Consider the following 23,413-nt stretch of genomic DNA (forward strand, 5'->3'; position numbering starts at 1 on the left):
GCAAGCGCCGCTGCCGTGCGATCGTTTCCAATACTTCCGACAACCTGCGCGACCGAAGGATGTCCTCCTTTGATGTCATGACGGGCGCAACCAATCAGGGGCGTCAAAGACTAAGAGTGCGCGTCTTTCAAACGGGACGGAGAATTTTCAAGATAAATGCCGGGTGGACTCATGTGCGATAAAATTCAATGTGATAATCTGAGTCAGCGCGGAAGAAACTATATAAATGTGCCTCTAACTCATTTTTTTTCTGGAAAGCGCTTCATCTTCCCTTTAAAATTCGACACCTGTGTAGCAGCTTCATTGGTTAGAGAGATACCGCTCTATGATCGTTGCAATCATCCAATTCCAGTGGCAGCTTTGTCAAGGTGTAAAGATTCAAGCACCATGCGCTGTATCAGTGATCCACCACCGCCGTGAACAGGCGCTATACGTCTGCTTCAGATTGAGGGCAACAATTACGCTGTAATGCTGTACCAGGTTTCACCCTAGTACTACACAAGCCAGTTGTGTCCCAAACAGGCTCCCTAGCACGGTTTTAATTGCTTAATGTAGCCTTGTAGGCATCCCGGATGATGTTCACTTGGGACAGACCAGAAGTGTATACCTGGGTGTATTCAGATAGCCAGGAAGTAGAGTGTGTGCCATAGAAGACAGGAGGGTTAAAGGAAATCGGAGACGGTGCTTGTTGCTGCTCGTACACGGGCAGCATCACGTTACACCAGGAAACAAATTCGTAGGACCCAGAAGAATCGTTTAAGCTCATAACTGAGTTGAGCACCACAATAAAAACAAGTAATAGCAATGTCATTAGGTCGCGCGCATCTAAAAGAGGTATTCAGTGGTCTGGCAAAATTTGTACTTTGCACATATACATGACCACGCCTGTGGTTCCGCCGAAGAATGGTAAGAGCGCGTCCACCCACACACCGGCAGCACCGTTCGGAGAGCCGGGAGTGGAAAAGAAAGCTTCGGCTCGAAAATAAGGAAACAATTATTTCACCATCAGAAAGTTACTTACATATCAATCGTTTTATAACATCCATCCACTCAAATTTTTCAATACTATTGCACTGCCCCAATCATAAGAGTGTTGATTTTATTTTCCCATCTGCCACGTCAATTTGTACCTGTGTCCTCTAACAACGCTTCCACCTTCGATAAGGTGGGTATGTTGTTCCAGTAAACATAAAATGATAGACAGTGGGGCACCGTCCTGTGTGTGCCCCAACTTGGGCTCTACATTCACGATCGCGTGACTTTAGCCGTTTCCTATGACCTTGTTAGAACTACTACCAGCTTCCCTGAAAAGGCATCATTTGTTTGCCTGTGATTAGTCGTAGAACAATACACAAGTCATTGACACGATTGTTTGGTTTACCTTATCGCTTACATCCTGGCGGCACTTCCAGGAATATAGACTAGAAAGTAGGGCTGCCTCAAATGTTCCAATTATATTATTCAGACATTCCTTTGATATATGGAATGGGAGATTTGGCGTCCTGTATTTATCACAAGTAATAAATTTCTACTATGCAAGCTGTTGTCTTCAACTAAAAGCCAAACTTTTTTACCTTACTTAGGTTCATAACAAAATTTTAATATTCCTTTTTCTAAACTGCATATTTATTTGTTTTCAGAATAACGTAAGATAAGCATTTCCTAGGTATTATTACCTTCGAATTAGCACTCATCTCCAACTTTCGATGCGGCATCAGTAGGCTGAGACACTAATGATGGCACAGAGCATCTGGCTTAAGCAGACGAATATTGATTTTTTTGTTGCGGTCTCGAATTACCGTTTTACTACTATTCTCGGTCTTGGCATTCAGCGTATTAAAAGATAAAAACATGGTTGTAAGGTCAAGCTTAAGTTAACAGAAAAAGCAGATAGCAATTTGCATCAACAATACCAACGCTTTCTGCACTTACATGTAGGAGACGCTCGCTCGGGATGACAAAAAAGCCTTAAACATGAAAATCAGAACAGAGAAAAGACGGGCGCATCATTTATTTGTGGGGATTACGTTGTCTCCCTATGCGGACATCCTTAGCGAGAGCTCAGTTTCAAGACCTAAAATTAGCTGCAGCGAGATATTCGACTAAAAAAAAAAAACTCTAAAATTGTCCATTTAAACGTGGTTATAAATTTTAGAAAACTTTGTCGCTTTATTTTGGAGTGTTTTGAGCTTTATGTGAGCACAGTCTTTTAAAGGATACGGCGTCTCGCAGAGGAGAGCAACAAATACTGAAATATATCTATTGTGCGGATGGGCGTATCGTCAGAATATATTTGTTTTTGAAGAGCAAAGAAGTGCAATTTCGCTGTAGGTTATCATAACGCACCCTTAGAAATTGGGAAATTCAACAGCATCCCAGAGCCCACCTCCACACGCATGTCGACCTTTAGAGATTCACACCTAGTTTTTCTCGTTTTCAGTACTTGTTTGTAATCAACTGGTGTAGCTTGTGAAAAAATACCTGGAATAAAAATAGGTGTACAGAAAGTTACAAAATTACAAAAATGTACTCGCACCATGGATAGTTTTGTTTTTTTTACTGCAACCAACCAATTCCGAAAGGACGGAGCGGGCGCATTATCTGGAAGAGCACTCGAGATTATGATGTACGCGGCCCTTTGGCTGTCGTCACACGATACCGCGCTATGTTTTGATAAGATATGGCAAATGCAGGGCTTGCGAAGAGAAAGCGCTGATCAGTCACCCGTCGGGTGCTGGAGAACTTGGTATCTCATCCGCCGTGGCGACAGAAAGGTAAGCTGCTATCATTCTGTGGTACTTCATATGTTGAATTTTCAGCATCATTTTGTCTACAGGGAAATATTAATCGGGAGCCACACTCCACTCGCATGTCCCCGACAGGAAAAGCATCTTCGACAACAAAGCTACATGGTGATATTGAGGTTCGTTTATAGAATTTAGGTGGCTCAAATTGGCTATCATAATTTAAAGCGATTAACACCACCCAAGCCACGAAATTCATGTGACGTAACAATTATTCATTTCGCATTCATGTCAGATGCTAGGGCGACAAATTGTGCTGTACGTTGCTGCTTTCGGGTGTGCAACCCCTGTGTACTGGTCTACAAATGTCGGCTTATGTTTCGATTTGTATCTTACAGAACGGCACTAGAATTTTACTTAAACACGATACTTATTGAGTAATGAGCTTTTAACAAGTGTCCTAACCCCGGAACGGCTCATACTTCCTGTAGGTAAGCAGAAACACATGATGTAACGTATGCTTTTAATATAGTAAGCTATGGTATTCTTATAATGCGGGGTATTATACCGTATACAATGGTTGTCTGCTTCAAGCGTCCTCACTTTTTCTCTTGGCTTTACTCCAACTTGAACAGACAGACGCAACGTGTGTTTGTTTACGGATAAAAAAAACCTGAAAATGGTTGTGCAAGAGAAGGCCTGGAGGCTGTTTCCAGAAAACATTGCCCCTGAATAATATGTACATGACGCTATTGTTATATTATCTCGGAGTTTTTTTTTATTTGTATTTGTAGCAGTGGGCTTTGGTGCACGCACTTCTGCCCTTGCTGCAGCAACTAAACAAAGAGGGAAAGAGTGCACAATGCAAGAGTAAAAACCAGGCTACTAATGCTATTGTTGTGCAAGTAATGCAAAAAAAATGACTTTTCAACGTGGCCTTTTGTTTAGTTTTCGCTAACGCTTTCCCCTCCTCGAAGGACAGAACCGTTTCATGAAACAAAATTGGCTGTCCGTTTCTGCGCTGTTTTGTGTACTCGTTCGAAAGACGCAAAACAAGGAATATTTTGTGTTTAAACTAGTCTCTACAAGTTTTATAAATGCTAAAGCATCAAAATCTCCAGTGCCACAGAGCAACCGACCTTTATTTTCTTGTGGGACGGGTGGCAATGGCGCTTATAATAATAATCTTTCAAGTGTAATGGTTTTAACAGTAGGTATTAATTATAGATTATCTAAACGGTTATACCAATAATTGGGAAAAACATGAAGATCATGTTATTACAACGTTTTTTTGCCCAAAGTTATAACTGCCAGTTTTGTGCACCGGTTTACTAACCACTTTATGCTCTGGAAAGACGAAGACAAGTTTTATAAATTTGGATTGTGTCTGCATATATAAAAATGGGAGCGTCTTTGCTTGGCCCTACGTCTTTGCTTGGCCCTTGACATACTGTCGAGCAAGGTTCAGCGTTAAGTGGGCCTTGGAGCATATATTCTTTAATTTGAACGTTCTATAGTGTTGAGAAATTCACTTGGGTGACTCGGGCGGCCATGGACAGTATTTTCAACGATACGTCGCACGCACGGATTGGCGCACTGACCAGCAAAAAAACTTAAAACAAATATTTTTCTTTCAAAAGACTCTGGCCCTTGGAGGTATCTTTGCACCCGCTCTGCAAAAACCAAATAAGAACACGTCTGGCGGCACGTTCTTGCTAACAGACATGACGAGATATAATTGTAAACTTGCTAACTCGAATGCTGAAATAATACAAACGGAGACGAAGGCGTTTTTAAATTTGAATTTCCCCAAAAATGACTTTTTTCAGAGCAATATAGTGACTTTCGTCTGCCACTGGAACCGTGGCGCTCGCTTTAAATTACAAAAGTTGGGTTTCCCCAAAGGTGTCGCTTGATTGTTTTCCTTGTAATAACAATTCAATTAGTGAATCTTAAAACCAGGAACCCTAGTAAAGTAGAGATGTATTTATAGATATTGTTGCTTCTGTTGCAATAGGTCTTTGTATCCACGGGCCATTGATTTTGAGGTCGCTTCTTCCACACTGCTGTTTTTTTTCCCTGTGACGCCTGCAAGGTTTGCAGAGAGATCTGTAACACTGTTGAAAATATATGTAATCGTGTCATGTAGAATTTACGTGTATTTATTTTCAATAAATGCGTGACGAATTTAAGTAAGAAAATCGTATGTGTCTTCTCGTTGGTAGAAGCCCAATGCGGCAACCCCCGACACTCAGAATATCACTCTAACGATTTATGAGTCATATTTTATTTTTGCAATCAGAATAGTGACATTCTGACCCGAAAGGTGACGCGTTCAAACACACTAAATTCGCACCACTTTATTCCGAAGGTCAATGAATCGCTTCCACCAGACATTTTGTGATACTTCTGTCTCTCAATGTGAACTGCGCAAGTTTTGCGGGAAAGCAAAATTTACAGCCAACGTTCGGGAATTGCGCATCCTAATAAATATACATGCTGTAAATAACATAAAAAGGGCAAAAATTCTGTCACCCTAACGACTTTCGTTTCATGTGTAAGTTTCAATGTCAGATTGCAGGCGTATGCGATTTACCATTTATGTTCAGAGGCAATAAATTGCAGTAGGTTAAACGCCTTACCAAAAGGTTTCAAATGTTTTGCTATACCAACCATGTCGCTACGCGAAGTATAATAATTATTATACCAAGTTTCAATGGCCGCGACTTTTACCTGTAGCATTTTCATTGAGGTTGATGGTCATATTTAAAGCTAATTGACCGCATATTGATATGCTTAAACGCTGTCTGGGTACAATATCCTGATAAAAAATTCGACTTTTGTTTTATTAAAGTGAGAAAATGTTCAAATTGTTTCAAGGGGAAATTAATATTACATACCAATGTTATTTTAGATTAGCGGCAGAGACAACAGCTTTTAAGATTTATTTGTTTGAAGGGACCGCCGTGGTGGCTCAGTGATTAAGGCGTTGCGCTGCTGAGCACGAGGTCGGGGGTTCGATTCACGGCCATGGCGGCTGCTTTTCTGATGGAGGCGAAATCCAAAATGCCCGTGTTGACGAGATTTCGGCGAACGTTAAAGACCCCCCGGTGGTGAAAATTAATCCCGAGCCCTCCACTACGGCGCGCCTCATTGCTGGCGTTGCGTCCGCGCGTTAAACCATGCAATCAATCAATCAATCAGTCAATCATTTGGTTGAAGAGCAAGGACGATTCAAAATGTTGTCACTCTTTCTATTTCAGTTAAAGACGTCAATGTTTCGCGAGGACATTTGATAACTTTGGCGCTTATCCACTTCGCATTCCGCCATATTGTTCCTCAGGTGGCTTGTCAACACAATTTGAGGTAATGTGCTTGTGGGGCTTGAATCCACTTGGTGCTTGTTTTATGTGTAAAGAATTATTTCTTAATGCTGTGGCCCTCGTACCAACAAACGAGGATCCTTAAACTTGAAATCGTTCTAACTATAAGGAGGGAAGGCTCAAATTTATGCCTTTTGTAAAGGTAAAGGGTTAATACAACGGCGTCTTAAACCTCTAGCCTCAGTAGATAACAGGCTGCGTGAGATCGCGGAGAACAGGCTCCCCCCAAAAATTGAGCTAAGGGCATTTGCCTCACGAAACAGTTATTGCAAAATTAGGCTAAATATGTATCTTCTGCAGCGTCGAAGAGTATTCGAATATCTTCTAAACCCACTTTACTAGGAATCGCACCTGATAAACACGTTGTTGGCTTTAAAATGATTACCACCCCGTCCCAAACATAGTTAAGGGAAGCCGGGAAGCTTTCCCACATACACACTGCGTAAAGAACGCCCTGGCTTTCGCTAAACTACGTGCAACCGTCACTTAAAATGCGTATAACGAATCGCCAAGCCTTCATAGTTCCGAATCGAAAACGAAGAACTAACCAATGTGACCATCTTTGCGCAGTAAATAAACGTACCTACGAATTATGTAACCGTACACCGATATGTGGTTTATGAGTTAAAGGTATACTATTGTACTCCTTCTTCATATTCGATGAGTGTATTGTCTTATATAGAAACGGTCCACTTTCCCAAGTTTCAAGTAACTGCTGTGACACAGTACAAGCCCGGCTTCACGCGTGGGCCATGTGTGTAAAGATATTATGAAATCTTTTCTATCCACCAACTAGTCTTTTAGAAAATCGTTTAGCTCTTTGACATGACTACCTTCGTTCCAATAAAAATCTTTTGCTTTAAAATATCAATATGACTACGGACTAGAGAAGTCGCTTTATGGTCTCCGCCGATTATTGTTTGCTTTACTTCTTCATCGACAGTATACCCGCTTTCTGCGAATTTTACTCAACGCCTTTCTCTTGTAATGCAATCCACTCAATCCAGAAGAAAAGACAAGTAGATGCGCTGCTACCACTTCAAACATTCCAATGAAACAAAACTTAGAATTAGCCATCTTTGGTAAAGCGAGTGTACTTGAAATATTTTTATTTGTATTTTCACTTCAGTAGCTTGACACGACGTGGAATGTGACACAAACTCTAGGGTACAAGGCCCAAGCGCTAATCTCAAGTCATTCATTTTATCTTGCGGACATAATGCGTAAGTACAATCTGACGGTAGAACAGAATTCATCGCAAAAAATAGCGAAAGTTCACCGTTAAACAAAACAATAATACCACTTTATCTCCGCGTTTGAATACTGGAGTTACACAAGCTAGTACAATGGCATACTGGTTACACCGGTATACGCCCCCGGTATTAAGATGTTCGGTTTTACGACGGTCTAGTCCAGTCAATAATTTTATCTCGTGGACTTATTGCATACGTACATTCTTACGCTAGATAGAATTCGCCACAGAAAACAGACAGAGTTCACCACTGCACATAACGATTACCAACGCTTTATCTCTGCTGTAAGGTAGGAACCTTTAACACTGAAGGTACACATGATAGTAAAGTGGAATCTCGTTACCTGGTTATACGAACCCGGGTTTTACCAACCGGGTTTTACGGCGGACTACTCGTGCTCCACAAAGTGCCCGTAGAAACAATGCAATAATACTTTGTGTAATCCAACGCTGTTTTATGTCTGACCAACGGTATCCAACGAACCGCCCGAAGTTCGCGACCAACCGACAGACAAAATGAAAGTTCCGTGGGCAGTTTCTGTGGGCGTTGAGTGTGCCCGAACGATTCTGTGAGCATTGCTATCTTGTCCGTCTCACCTTTTCTTTCTCTATCCTCCAGCAGCCGCTTCCTCCTCTTCACAGTCGCTTTCCCCTCTTCTCGCTGGTGTCGTCTCTTGTTTCGGAGCGGTGGCAGATACATTGTGCAACAGGTCTACATTTGGCAAACTCAGCAGTTAATCAGCAACCAAATTACACTGAGAGGGTTGATTTTTCGGGTGTGTTTGTCGAGGTCTTGTTTGCCAGGATTCACACTGGCGTGCCAAAATTGTTGAATTTGACTCCGTTGCAAGGCCCTGTTTAATGCAGCGTGATTGGGACTTACATTGCGTTATTCTTCTAGCATTTACGTTTTTTATTCAATTGGTTTTTCCCAGCTTTATAAAGTATTCCATTGTTGTTTACATTGATTTTGGCTTCCAACTGCGTCACGCAAAACTGTACTGATAAGCGTACCTGTGGTTCTTTGGTTAACACGACGCCCGCTTTGTAGGAAGCTTCTTTTTCACAGTTCCGAGAAAGTCGTATAATCGAAGTTCTGCTGCGCATTGAAACTTTAGTGTAGGTTCGCTTTATTTTTTGTCCTTCTAATGAAAACAGAAACATGAGCGTAGAAGTGCCTTAGAGTCATCTAATTGGGATGCTATGTAGCTACAGTCTAGAGAAATCCGAACGACACGAATTGAACTTTTGCTAAACACAGACATATATGCATGCAAATTGTCGTGTCGTTTTGTCGTTTTAAAATTACGCTTCCGTTTGCAACAATGTCGAGGAAACAGCAGTCTTGTTTGCACTGATAACTTTAGCCACGGTAATATTTCAGCTCTTTTGCTGGCCTGGGGTTTGTTGGCCGACCGCCGGCGTGGGTTTCCTTGCTGACCACGGTGCAGGTTTACCGAAATCGCAAAATGTAAACTATTTTAAGTGACCGCTCATGTGGTAATTATGTGTATTTTTTCCTACAAACACAGGAAGTCTGACAGCCTTGAGTGCGCCACGGGTGAAAATGGCATTTTTTTTCTGAATTCAAAGGGTCCAGACTGCGAAAATGAAAAAAACTTCTTTAAACACGTTGTTTCTGCAGCGCGTTCTCACGTTTGGAGATTTCTGCAGAAAAATGCGAATGTGAGTGAGGCACTGCTGCACGTACCTGCAAATCTTGCCATTAATGAACAAATACCACAGTGCCCGTTTTTGTGATCGATTTACTATAGTTTCATAGGTTCATGCAGTTTACTGAAATCATAGAATGTTGTGATACTTTCTTTCTGCGCACGATGTACTATACGAAAAAAGCTTGAGTCTTAAGTTTATCAAGACACTCGTTTGAAGCGTGCACTCTAACCTCGCTATAAAGAAGTTGAAGGGAAGACGTAATTATTTAGTCATACCCATTATTCATTATATCAGTTGTAACAGCTTATGACAATGTATGCGGAGTTCTGTGCACAACTATTAGCATGCCAAGAAGAAAACCGCGTCGCGGCCCACTGTAAAACTAAGCGCTCCCGCATGCGATGGCTATTGAACAGAAGACAAACATTTTGCTTGTTCAGGCACACACTGTCTATTTTATTGCCCGCTACATATTGCTGAACAATCGTCCATGATACTGCTTTTGTTTCGGATAACGCAAGCGAAGACTTTCCTTTCGGGGGTCGCCACCGCGTTGATCCCGTTTTCGTCGTCGCCATGAACGCCGAATAAATGACGAAGAGTGTCAATCTCATCGCTGGGACGAGGTTGTCATGTCGAACGTGTGTGCACACGAGACCGCGGCGCCTTCGTCATCGCTTCCGTTGGTCTGTCCGGTGAAATCGGCGACAACCACACCGTCGGGCGCTCCTCCGTAGTGACCGCGTCGGCATCGGCGTTGAGCGAAACCACGTTGCTCCTCTTCACATTGCCGTCACGTCGCCCGTCCGCCCGCTCGCTCCTCCCTTCTGTCTGACCGAGGAGGATGTCTCGCTCGTACGCGCATTGCCCGTGAGGTCTACGCGGGAGTTTTGGAGCAGCCGCGCCGAACGATTGTTGAACTCCGCGGAACACTTCACGCTCTGCGGTCGGGTTTTTTTTGTTTTTTTTTTTTTGGGGGGGGGGGGGGGTGCGGAGAGACCAATATTGTTCGTTATATCCATTGAAACGTGAATTTTACATCATTTAGAATGAGGTGTCAAATGCAACGTTCTCTATGAAAATTTCAATGGGAATTTCATTTACTTCGCTATATGCCTTATTTCCTTGCATCCCTTTATTTTATAACTAGGTTGGGGTGTATCTCCAACATCGACTAATTAGAAAATGAAATGTTCCAATTAGTCTGTCTGAATAACACTGGTTAGCCGCAGATCAAATATCCTAACCGGCTGCCCAGAATACCACGTATATACAGCACGTAGACAGAACGCATGGAAAGGCTAAAATGCCACGTCGTTTTTTTTTTTTTTTCAGGAATTTCCAAAATGAAAGCGAAGACGGTCGTATATATAGCTGCTGTGCTGATGACCATGGGACAACATGTTTTGGGAAAAGGTTGGTAATTATAGCCCATAGTTCAATTTCTATATAATGATGGAACAACAAAACCCTTAAAGGAGGCCGAAAGAACACTGAAGGAAATTTGCCATACTTCTGTTTTTGTTTCCATTGCATTGACTGGCCCAAATAAACATTTTGTCATCCTTTATTCAATCGATACAGCAGCACTATATAACATTGTTATAACTAATTAGTATCGGGACACTGATTTAGTTCGTTACATATGATATTCGTTCTCACCGTAGAGCTAAAAATTGATTCAAAACAATGAGTAATCTGGCTCGCGCGAAACTCCTTCATACGGAAACGCATTATTTGAATTTTTGAACATATTATAAACAATGTAGCCCTTATCTTTCTTCTTGTGGCATTTCAAGCTCAATGAACCATAACATGAACCCTTAAATTACAACAGAACAAGGTTCATTTGACAAAACACGCCTGCGTTCAATTTTTACCGATTTGTGTTTAATTTTTACCGATGTTCAATGTGTGATCTTTGTCTGGTGGCTATTCACAGCACTGAGCAGGAGGAAGCTTTCCACGCTTTCCTTCTTCTGCAGTTTCGGATTCCTTACGCCAAGTAGCTTCTTAGTCTATTGGCCGAATATTTCCTCGTTATATGTGATACTGCGCACGGTAATTAAACTTAAGCGTGACCAAGCAAAGTCCGCTTTTAGTTCGCTATACCCGATAATTCGCTATATCACGGTTCGTTATAACAAATTAAGATGATACTTCGTTAATAAAGCCTGGAAAGAAATGAAAATACAGTGCACCCGCCGAAATAGCCGCAGCAACTAAAGGTAGTGACGCGCATTTAACGATGCCTTTAAACGATGTCCACAGTTCAAATTCAAACAATGTTCTGTTTCTCTTCTGAGCGACAACATGCTTAGAATGGCTTGTTCAGCATTCTCAATATCTCAGGAATAGACATATCGCACTTCGGCCATGTTGTCAGCTATTGAATGCGTCAGATAAGCGTGTCAGTACCGCTTAGAATCGCAATATTTATTAGCCGAGGCGTACATACTGACAGTAAAGATCGTTTCCCCGAAGTCCGGTGTCGATCAGGAACCCAATCTCCGGGGCTCCGGTTGATTTGGCAGGAGGCTGGAAGGGCGATGGTGTTGAAGTTCTTGGAGACGGCGGTCGAATTGACCAACTCGAGGCGCTGAGGTTGATTAAATGAAACGAGGAGTTTATATACAGCTATTTACAGTAGGAAAACTGGGTACATGAGTAGCGAAAAGAAAAACTTCAAACTTCAGCTAGACGCTAGCTCCGAGTGCGCCCAAATCACTCGAGCTGTTCAACTTCGTCTAACTCTCCTATTCTCGGAGCGTACACAAACCGCTGGAGAAACAACGGCCGAGACCCTGTCTCGCCGCAAGATCCGTCAAGTTGCCCGGTACGGCGCTGAACCCTAAACCTCCAACGCGATCTTAACCTCGACTAGGGGACTCACAAATCCCAACCCAGCTTTAACGGTCGAGACTCCTTGTGCCGTCGGGAACTGCCAGCTCAGCGCTCAGACAAGAATGATTTCCGACGGGGAAGTTCGGCCTTATAAAACCTCGAGATCACCCTCTCTCGGGAACGCCCCTGTAGCGTTCGTACACCCGCAAGGGAGTGCCCAAATTCACGTAGACAGCTGTCACACTGCCCGCCACGGAATATTCAATGAGGCGCCGCTATCTTCGGGTCAACGGCACGCTCGCAGACGAGCAGGGGCGGGCGACCCCCCGGGGTGAAAGCGAAAGACGGCGACAGTGCCCTGCGCCGGCGGGGGCGCTTTAACAATGGTTTCTTGCAGGGCGTGCGCTTCGACGCTGGTAATCCCACTACCTCCGCGCGTCGAGCAGACGTTTCTGGAATCCGGCGGCGCTGTCTGCTCTCTCAATGGTGGATTAACCCTGTGGTGTGCGGTGGGCCAGACGATCCGTCTCCCGTGCTCGCCGTGACGAATTAGCGACGGCTGCAGCGTAGAGTCCACCATGCTACGTCGCTAGACAGAGCGGCGGGTTCTCACGCGCAGCCCGGGCGCCTGGCCGCTAATCTCATAAGTGGACCTTACACTGACTGTGCGCCATCCAGGTCATCGAAGACGCTCAAACGTGCGGGAGCGCCGGCCCCGCCTTTGAAGGTTGCTTGGGCCGTAAGGGCGGTGTCCGCACAACACCATGAGTCAGCTGCTTCGGCACTGAGCGCTCAAGTAGTCGCTTCTTATGTCAACCCCACGTCAACGAGAACTCGCCATTGCATCAGTGTCCATTTCCACGCAATCTGCCAACTCGCTCGTGAAGCGCTGGAGGATGGCGCAAAAAAATGGTGCGTTCAGTACAGAAAATCCTACATATGTGCGTGAAATGTACTCCTAAAAGGCTGTTATTGGAGATTTGAACGTGCCAACTGCGACATACTGCACCTTGTTAGACACTCAGCTATTGACCCAGGGCTGTCGCAGATTTGAATATAAAGTATATATCATTTGTCCGGCCGAACATCTTTTTATTTCAAAAATTCAAGCAGTTCCGCTTACCATTTCTTGAATAACGCTCGCTCAGTAAGCATCGTCTTCATTGCTGCATTTATCTTATTTCTAGAGCCTGTGTTCCTCGCCCGGAAATGTGATGAGAAATGGATAGTCGGCCTGCTGTCCTCCGTGCTCGTTCACCGTCCGCAAATAGTGCTTCTATCCCATTCCTTGGTTCCACAATTTGCCATAGAATACTTCGTTGAACTCTTTGACGGACTTTCTTGGCCTCATATTTTTTACTAGTGTACCAGTCAGCGAAGAGCGCATGTCCACTTGTGTGGCGGTGCTTTGATTTCACAGGCTTTGAAAAGACTGGTACTGTCTACACGAGAACTAAACGAACATTTTCAAAGCACAGATCGTTTCCTTGCTTAGTCTTTACAGAGCGAAAGAATTGCGGCGACCCGCCGGTGGCCGGCGTACTCACTCTGCGTATGGTCGGCGAGCCCCCCACTAGGGCAGTCAAACCAATCAATCTCGAGTGAACGTAATATGAAACAGCATACGAAAATCAGCCGGTGGGATGCATAGAGGAGAAAGGCATTTTATATTTGATTTTTGTTCTAGCTAAAGTATCGTGAGCAAACCGAGAATGGTCGAAACATAGTAATCGGGCCCCAGACTCGAATTTGCACTCGAAATCCCAGAATGCTTCAAAATCACGTCAGTGTCTCTTTAAAATATGCAATATAAGACGAAACACTTGAGTACCTAATATTGGATTCACGCACGTCAGAAGTGAGTTGAAAGCGATTTGCTAATGTCATTCCTCACTGAACCCCTCTGTGTGTTCCGTGTTGAGGTTGTGAAATGTCATCTGTTTATAAAATACCTCCACATTTCCGCAATCTAAATGGCTGAAACGGCACCTCGACAATGGGACGTTCCCTGCGGGAGAGATATGCACTAAGTTTTAAAACTTCAGGATGTTTATCCTCCCGCAAATCTTGCCATGCGGGCCCTATTCTATTTCTGGAAGAAAGTAGGAAAAACAGCTCCCGTGAGGGCATTCAAACCGCATTCCTGGGATCACTGGCGCACTGCCCTTCACCAATAAAACGACGGCTACTAAAAGCTTTAACAAATACCGCCGCACAAATTTAAAATCTATAACGGCACTCCAAGTCCTCCCGGAGTGGCGTGCATTGATGTTCTCTCAAACAAGTTGTGGCGGCGCTCAAGCGCCTACGTTTCCAGGATTGCTGTTCTTTTGACACACTTTTTGTACAGCGACTATGGCCGAAAATTCTGTTGTCTTTCTCGCTCTGTATGTTAACTCAAGGTATTTATATATGTCCATTGTTTCCCAGATAGAATGCGTTTCTTGATGACGACTTTTTCTCAGTACAAGACTGTAGATGGAGGTGCCAAAACACGAAAGCCACTGTACGTCACAAAATTGAGCTCTGATGTCGGTTTTCTTTCGCTAATTATAAAAAAAAACAAATTGCGCTAAAAAGGACGTTCAATAAGAGTGAGGATTATTGTTTATGACGAGTGCAGATTGCACAGTTTATTATTATGGCAGCTAATGACCACAATTTTCTGCCTGAAAAGAAGAATCAGCCACCTTTTTTGCGAAATAAATGCCAAATCTACTGTGTATGGCATTTCGGCTGATCTGGGGATGTTGAAGTATACTGAGAGTATACCATAGCTCTCGCCTACAGCTCTTGCATGGCCAGACACTGCTTCGGTCAGTTATGCTGCAATCTGTATCCGCACCCTTATGTTATTGTGAAGTAAAGGGTTAATGACACAGACACACTACACAAACGCTTACACAAACGCAATGACCAACACATGAACGCACGTGAGCATGCACTGTTAACACAACTGGAACACTGTAGGTCACACGAGTCTTTTATCCTATATGAAATATTGAAAACGCCCACGATGCCTTTTTTATAACATTAGGAGACATTAAACGACTACGTCAAACATATGTTTCAGGTTGTTAGTGTTATTTTGAAATATACCCAAAGACAAATTGTAAAAAAAACATAATGCTCAAAATGAAAATGAATAACAAAATTGACATACACTTTTTGCGGAAAAATTAAAGCAAGGCGCAATGCTACATAGCAAGTCAGCCGTAATAAGTAGTGTGGGTTCGCTTGAAGGGTGTACTGTTCGCCGATCATTAACGTTTGTTTTTTCTGTAATAAATATATATTGTAGTTTTGTGCACGGGTATTTTGAATTTACATTTGCTTTGTTGATTTCGGAGCAGCAACACACGGCACAACTACAACCGCTTAAGGAAAATATGTTCAGTGCAAGAGGAATGAAACAAAACATACTAGATGAAAAGCGTAGATATGAGACACAAAATCACTTGAGGCAGCCAACGTTTGGGAAAAACATGAATAATTGCTCAATATAAAAAAAAAAGTTTATTCGCCTAGAATATATATTGCCGCAAACTTGAACAGCAACAGTCCTTGTGCAACAAATAAGCTATCGAAATGCCGGGCTATAATAGGGCAAATAGATTTCCCCGAGAGAAAAACCGAACATTATATTTGAATACAAAATCAGATTCAACTTCCCGTATTAAGTGGAATTACCGTGTAAAGCGGGAATCACAAACCAGCGCCATCCTGACCGCATGCGGCCCGCGGGAAGGTGTGATGCGGACCCCAGCAACCAGCTTCATCCGTCAACACCCCCGAATTTTGTAAACCTCACCTGGTGTATCTTTCTAGGACATTGTTGTGGCTGTTAGGGAGACGGGTCTTATGACATTGTATATATATTAGTGTGAATGATTTGGTAGTTTGATTGTTTGCGTTTGTGGTTTTCTTTACTGGGTTTTGTTTGTTCGATGTTAGCTCTGTGATAAATGTAGTTTTCCAAGCTTTCCTGGCTTCCTCATGCCCTTCTTCCAAGCCGGTCGAGACACTTGACAAGAACAGAGATTTTTTTTAGGGACGAAGCCCTTTGTGGGATCGCATGTCGGCGCCTCCTGTCGTCGTCGTAGTCACGGCAAAACACCATCCCCAAACACCGAGGCACTCGTTTCTCCAGCGCCTCGAACTACAATGTACCCCATAAAAAAGAACGCACCACGTTAGTCGTTTTTGAAGGCCTTGCGCTAGAACCCTTCTTGTTCAAGCAAAGCTGCATACCTCTATCCCCTACGGATAAATCTGCGTACGCTAAACGCCAATGCGCCAAGAATACATCTATGCACCACATTGTTCGCTCCTCCGCAGGTTGCGCGTTAGTGAAGACAGCGGTGACTTTTTCTCATAGGATATCACCGTGTTGATCATAACAAATGGTAGCGATAGGCATAAAACGAGGGAAATTGTCTTTTCTGGGATCAACGACTCTATATTTCGGGCGTTATCGGGATGAATGCTCCTGAAATCCGGGCACCTCAAGTTTAGGTGCCGTTCAGTATAGGAACGAGATGAAATGTGTGCGTTAAGATCAATAGAGCTTTTTTCTGACCGTCCTCATGCTAACTTGTCCCTCCTTGGTGCTTCCTTAACTTAGGTGTCTTTCCTGGAGGACCAGTGAAAGCTGATTGGCTAAGGCCAACGTAACTTTCTTCCGAATGTAGACGTACTCAGTGGTCCCTAATCCTGCATCAAATCATTTGCACCATTCCGTGTAAGCAAGTGAAAGTTTTCGTAGGATCAGCAGACTTATTGTGAGTGTCCTCATACTCAGTGGTCATTTCTCTACGCACCAATTTTAGTTACCCTTACTGAGGAACCAATACAGTAATTTTTTTCGGGGTTCAGCCCTTTTGTGCTAAGCTTGCTTTTACTTATTGGTGCTTTGATCCCTGCATTTTATTTGGAAGGACCTATTCAGGTAAATATTTCTGTGCTCATTTACTCCTTGAATTTTGCAGGTTTAAAACCACGGGGCGTCTACCTCACCGTGTCCTCATACGGAGGATTATTCCACAAGCCTGACCAATTTGAAATTAACTGGTATGGAGTGGAAGACGCCCATCAAAACAGAACATTCGCAGCCATTCTACGGCACAGTCCTAACTCCACTGATTGGAATATTGCTCCCAAGTATCCAATAACGGAAAGCGTTGGGCGAGTGAAAACATCGGTCGGATTCCCAGGCTTTCAAGTTGAGCGCCTGATGACCGGCGAATGTCTCGGGTACTGGGCCGTCCTGGTAAATGTGAATGACGACGGCGAAAAGGCAGCTATTGTGGATTCATCCTGCCTGCGTGGACGCCCTAGATGGATGCGGGAAAGCTGCTGCCATATCGCTGGACTGAAACTGGATGAACTGTTCATTCCTGGAACTCATGACTCAGCCATGTATCGGGTGCGATCCGGTTGGCCAATTGGTGGATTCATCTTTACCCAGGAGCAAACAATACTGCAGCAGCTCGCATTCGGTATTAGGTCACTCGACCTGCGGGTGGGCTTCATCGATGGTGTTTTCTGGGTTGTTCACGATAGGTTCAAGGCACAGGTCACTGTTGAAGCAGTTCTCAAACAAGTTAGGGACTTTGTTATGACGACGGGAGAGATTGTAATCTTAGACATTCACCGCTTCACACTGGGTTTTCACGAAGGGGTGGACCCTGTCGAGGAACGTCATCGCATGCTCGTTAACCTGATACTGAAGACTCTTGGCGGTCTGGTGGCACCACGGGCTTTATTGAATGTCACAGTTGAAAGCATACTCAGCAGTTGCGGGCTTCTGCAAACTTACGAAACTAACAGCACGGTGTTTGTTATGTACAACTATAAGTATCAAGGACCACACTCTGAGTTTCTGTGCCCAGGACTTGTGCAGAACTGGGCAGACGCCCAGGATGTCAACACATTGTTAAAGTACCTAAAGAAGGCCGCTTGTCGGAAAACACCTGGGACATTGTCCTCGGCGCAAGCAGAACTAACAGACAAATTTCCGAAGCAAATCGACGTTCTTCGCGAGTTAGCAGAGCTCGTCAACTTCAATGCTACAAACGCATTTCGGGAGTTATACTGGAACTGTACAAACGTGGTCACGTCAGACTACTTTCTTGGTACCGGCATGATTGAGCTGGCCATAGAGGCGAATCAAGTCAGAGGTGCAATCAAAGATCGCAGCGAGGAACGCGGAAAATGCGGGCTATAATGGCCTCAAAGTAACCGATATTACAGTTGTCTTTGACAGGTATATACTTGCTGCTAGCAAAATATTCTCTTCTCCGCATGCAGATAATAAACGTTGATATAATTATTTGCAGTAGTGTATGCGCCGAGAAAAATATTGCCAGAATATGTGGAGGAGATGGATTCTCTTGGGTGCTAATATTGAATGAAAGTAGTGAATCTAAGACTCAGTAAGTTAAAGACCTTCATTTCATGCCTTCACCTCGGAAATAATACAAAAACGACAGCAGCAGGGCTATGTGAACTAGTTAGAGCCTGTTACTTTATTCAAAAGCAGAAATACACAGAACAAAACAAGATTGAGATAACACAAGCAAGACTTAGCCACTATGCTTCGTTATCATTGCAGCCAAAATACATCTGAATAAGAGACATACAAAACATTTTCAATTGGCAACAACCCCGAAGATTAGGTGAAGAATTGCCACAACACGTCTGCCGTAGTAGCATAGCGTAGCTTCGCGCAAATACCAAATATTATTTTTAAGAAGTGTTACACGGTGAAATAATGCACGATTTTTTCTTCATGTGGAATGGGAGGATTTCCCTGCTTCACGGTCTGTCGGCTCAGGATATAGCGAGAGGGCCGCACAGGAACGATGAATGCAGTGCTCTGAAGGAAGAGCTACATATTGATTAAGTGTTTCACGTTGACTCCCACGTAACCGCGTTCTACCGAAGACATTAATTTCCCAGCGACCTGTGCGCTTTGGAGCGTCTGCTAGACAAGGGAATATAATGGACTGTGCGCCTACGGTCCATGAACTGTTGTGGGTACCTTTGCGCGTGCACAGGGCTACAAATGTCAGAGTTTGAAAGCTTGCCCCAACAGGTGAGCTCATGGATGCAGATTTCACGAGCTTTAAGTGCGCAGTGTTGAAACATTGTTCAGTGTATGATTTTATTCCGGGTACATACTCACAGGCTACTGTTGCGGTCTCAGCACGCAAGGGCCCCTCCCTGGAGCTCACGTCAATACTCGAACATAAACTTCCATGTTGAAGCTTATATTAAGCATATAAAACCGACGCCAGACATTAAAATCCCTACCTACAGTATTTAGGCGTTAGCCATACACCGAATTGAAGATGACTGTCAATAAGATGTCCCAACAGCTCAGTTTTGTTCCAGCAAAAACCGGCCGTTTCTTACAGCGTGTACGCTGAAAAACAAAAGGCATTCGTATGCAAAAATAACTGGCAACGAGAAGCATACAATATGCTACATCGAGTGTCGGGACAACACCATACGCAATATTGCATTGTGATGCGGGTTACCAGAAACAGGGCACATATGTCGGTGATAGAATGATACTGTTAGGAAGCAAAACGGCTGTTGCATCCCAGGAGAGCTTTCCCTCTTATTTGGCAGTGGATCACTAGACTCTGCGGCAGCCGAGTCCGATATTTACCACGCATGACGGCATTATTATGAAGTCGTAAAATAATGAACAATGGGGACCCACATTAGCGAAACGTCGGTATCACTGTAAAACAGGATAGTGTTCTTGGGCTGCATAAATGCAAGAATTTTTGGCATTTCTTCCCGCATTTTCAGTCGGCGGTTTAGGCATAAGTAGCAGGAAGCGTAACGTCCGGTAAATAAAAAAAATAAACAACAAAAAAACAATTCTTTACACTTTCCAACGTTCCTCAAAAGAAACACTTTTAGTAATACGGCCACAAAAGGCAAGACTGCAGTTGCTGCATTGATTTAGAGAAAAATCAACCTGGGCACTACTTTGGCGCACGCAACCAGAGCAATAAATATAATATATTAGCAATATCATAAATAAAGGGCTCCTGGAATAGCGTTGACCTGTGCAGTTTCTCGGGAAATTAAGCAGTGGTACAAACTAAGACCGCGGCATGAGTGTGCGAGAAAAGATACGAATTTAATTGAATTTCACAACGGGTTGTGTTAATCACGGAAGGACCGAAACAGGCGGATAACAACTTGAGTCGGTTAAGAGGCGACAGCCACTTAAATGACAGCGGTGGCAGAGTAGTGCCGTTGAACGACAGCATTCCTCAGGTCGTCTGCAAATATTGTGTTTTCCAAAGTTTACAGCGAAGCAGGTACATAGGCGGTCAATTTTTTTAAAGAAAATTGCGCGGGTGTTGATATAGTTGATGCTCTGTCAACAAGCGACGTATGACGTGTTCGCTTGAGAGGCATCACTGCGCTGGGGTTATGTAACGGATGCTCTTTCCTGTTTTCTTACCCATTACTTCATGAAAAAAACCGGCCCCAGTCTTCGTCACCACCTGTAAAGTGAAAATATCCTTCCGTCCTTGCGTCCCCTTTGTTGCACTTGGAGTACTGGCTTAGAATACTTCCCATAATTGTTTTCACTGAGAACTGCGGTACCGGTTTTGTTCATTACCTGCACTTTACTCGCTGTGTCTACTACTACTAGAATATTTATTAAAGTCCTACTGGTTTTAACTAATTGTACATTCGAGTCATTCATTCTCCAATTTGGGTCCTCACTGTTCTAATTCTGTGCTCGCCCACAACCATTGGTAATAACTTGGGCAACGGCTGTTGACGACTGCAGAAAGAATGCTGTTTCGAATTCCCTTACACCCCGTGGTTAACAAATGTATCAACTGGTGGCTCCACTGCATCTTGCATCTTCTTATCCTGAAAAGTAACGTTCCTCTGTCAATCACAAATCTGAAATATAACCAATACATTCTGCCAGTAATAACATAGAGGGGAGGAACTTGTGGTCTGACGCACCGAAACGACTTGAAAGAAAACGTAGAACGGCCCAACAAGCCAAGGAATACAGATTGGCAGTGGTGCCGGTCAGGGATAAGAAAAACTGCCCGTATTAAGGAACAGACTGGTGTGTAACGAATATCTCAAAAATCGAAAAAAATGAACATGGGAGGGTCACGTCATGCACGCGTGGGACAACACGTGGACCATCAGCACTCCAAAAGTAAGGCTGTGGCATGCGTTCTAGGGACTTCTGGAGAATATCAATCATAACAAAAATGACAAAATCCCTACACTTATCACTTCTGCAAAAACGCCAGCTTCATAGTCTGGTTTACATAGGCCTTGACGCAGCTAGTCTTTTTTCGCGGTCTCGTATAAAAACGCGCAAATTATGGTTTTCTTTGTCTAAATCATAATTGCAAACTCCAACCGCTATTTGCATGGCCTGACTTATTTTCCTTCTTGGTGCTATTTCTTGGTATTCGATACTGGAATCACCACAGGAAACATGTTTACCCTGAATGACCACGGCTCATTCAATAAAATTCGTCATTTTATTCGTCATTCGTCAGGTCGTCATTTTATATCTCGTAGCCATGTTTGAGTTTGATAACTGGTTGTGCACCCTAAATGTGGGCCGTCATTCTAGAGCTCTGCGTTTAGACAAACATATGTGTACTTCTGTTTCAATCACTTGCTGTTTTTTATATTTTAATATTTAACAGGTCACCTATGCTGTGCCCGAGTAATTAGGCTAAATAAAAAAAAGCCTCCAGTAAAAACTAACCCAAAGATAAAATATCTAACATTTCTTGTGCCAAAGACTTTGCATTATTTGGAATGTTTATTCTTTGTCTTATGAGTATTGGTGGATTGGGTAGTAGTGGAGATACCAGCCACTACCAGCAATTGAATTGCACATACAGAATATTTCGTAGTGGTACATGAGTTTGATTATGGGGTTAAACGCGGCGACGCTACACAGCGAGCCATAGCTCAAGAAGAAGTTTCACTACGACCTGGAGATTTCGAAGCAGCCTTAAAACCAGAAAACACAGGCGTTTTCGCGTTTTGACTCCTTCACAAAAGCAGGCGCCACGGTCGGGACTCACATGGTGCCCAAATGGTGCGTGAGAATTCCTAGTGTAGATGCAGACGTTGCAGCAAAAGACATGTTATTGGATTGCCCATACGCTCCTAGCCCACAAGAGGGATCGTCATTGCGCAATCCAGACAATGGGTTTGGGAGAACTGTGGATGCTTATGCAGAACGTTCAGTCTGGAATCGACAAATTTTCCGGGAAGTCCTGATTACACCTCTTACCCCGGACGGCCGGTCCCATGAAGTACTGTAAAATGTTCGCAGATAATGTTTGTGGAATAGCGAAGTTTCAACGTCGTTCTCATAGCAGCTGTGATTGCTATCGACAAATACCATTCATTGTTGATGTGACGACTGTGGCTCAGAGTGTGTCTCTTGCCGGAAACTGAGGATTTATAGTTGGTCTTGAGCGTTTGAAGGCATACTTCGCTTCAGCGACTAAGTGACGCAATTATGTGGGTTCTTAGACGATGTTGAGCATCAACTATTAGTACACCAACACTGTGCGTAATTATGTTGCAAGAAAATTTTGATTGAACAAACGCCTTACCTGGAGCATTGGCTCTCGACTTTGGAACAACATTATTTAACGTTCCTACTAATATTGGCAAAAATGTATGCCACGCCCTTAGTACTATTATTCGCAACCACATGGGCTGTCACACCCAACAGAAACGTCTTGGTGGCGTTTCGCCACGTTTGCGAAGACCTGATGATGCGTGAAGCAAAAGAAGAGTTTGGCGGGAACGTCCTCATGTTCGTAGGCACTAATACTTTTCATTTTGTCTTGAGGGTGTTCGGCACCATGTGGGTTATACTGGACAGTTGGGAGCACATATTGTATTATAAATAATAGTCGTCACTTGATGTCCTGAGGACTCCTCTGAGCACTGTGGGGGTTCTCTGGATCCTCTTTTCCTCTTCCCTCGAGCGTGGCCTTCAGACGAGCGCGTTTTCCTGCGTGAGAGGCGCCATCTTGCGGGCCGGCTCGCTATGTGGGAGCTACCCCTCCGTTGCCGCCGCTCCTCCGCGTCCAAGATTTTGTCTCCGATCGTCCGCGCCTTTGAAGTGGGGCACGCATTCTTCTGGGCTCATTTTACAGCGGACACCGGAGGAGACGAAGGCTGGGGGCGCTGCCCGTCCCCTCTCCGCCTCCGCAACGCCGTTCGATCGGAGCCTGCATGGGACACTGATCGGATAGGCAAGGTAGGCCTATTCCTAAATCGCTAGTGGCGCACGTGCAACCTCGGCAATGGCCACCCCTTTTGGCGAAGCCTTGAGGCTCGCCTGTGTACAGTGTGGTTGTTAGCACTGTCTTGGTGATGAATATGCGCTGTACCTTCCGCGAATAAAACTTTTCGTTCGTCGTGGCTATATGGAGCCTATCTTCGCCTTTGACGTTGAGTCAAACCCGTTG

The 23,413-nt window shown here is 43.9% G+C and overlaps 1 protein-coding gene across 1 annotated transcript; it reads left to right on the forward strand.

The window, feature by feature from the left end:
• Positions 1-10,395: 10,395 nt before the first annotated feature.
• Positions 10,396-19,907, forward strand: LOC144149029 (PI-PLC X domain-containing protein 1-like). The gene is made up of 2 exons (XM_077680572.1): positions 10,396-10,472; positions 16,889-19,907. Exons 1-2 carry the CDS (start codon positions 10,403-10,405, stop codon positions 18,124-18,126), a joined length of 1,308 nt encoding a protein of 435 aa, XP_077536698.1. The 5' UTR covers positions 10,396-10,402; the 3' UTR covers positions 18,127-19,907.
• Positions 19,908-23,413: the final 3,506 nt, after the last annotated feature.

Source organism: Haemaphysalis longicornis, unplaced genomic scaffold (assembly GCF_048455015.1).
Source record: "Haemaphysalis longicornis isolate Haplotype H1 unplaced genomic scaffold, Haemaphysalis longicornis Haplotype H1 scaffold_8, whole genome shotgun sequence".
NCBI lineage: Eukaryota > Metazoa > Arthropoda > Arachnida > Ixodida > Ixodidae > Haemaphysalis > Haemaphysalis longicornis.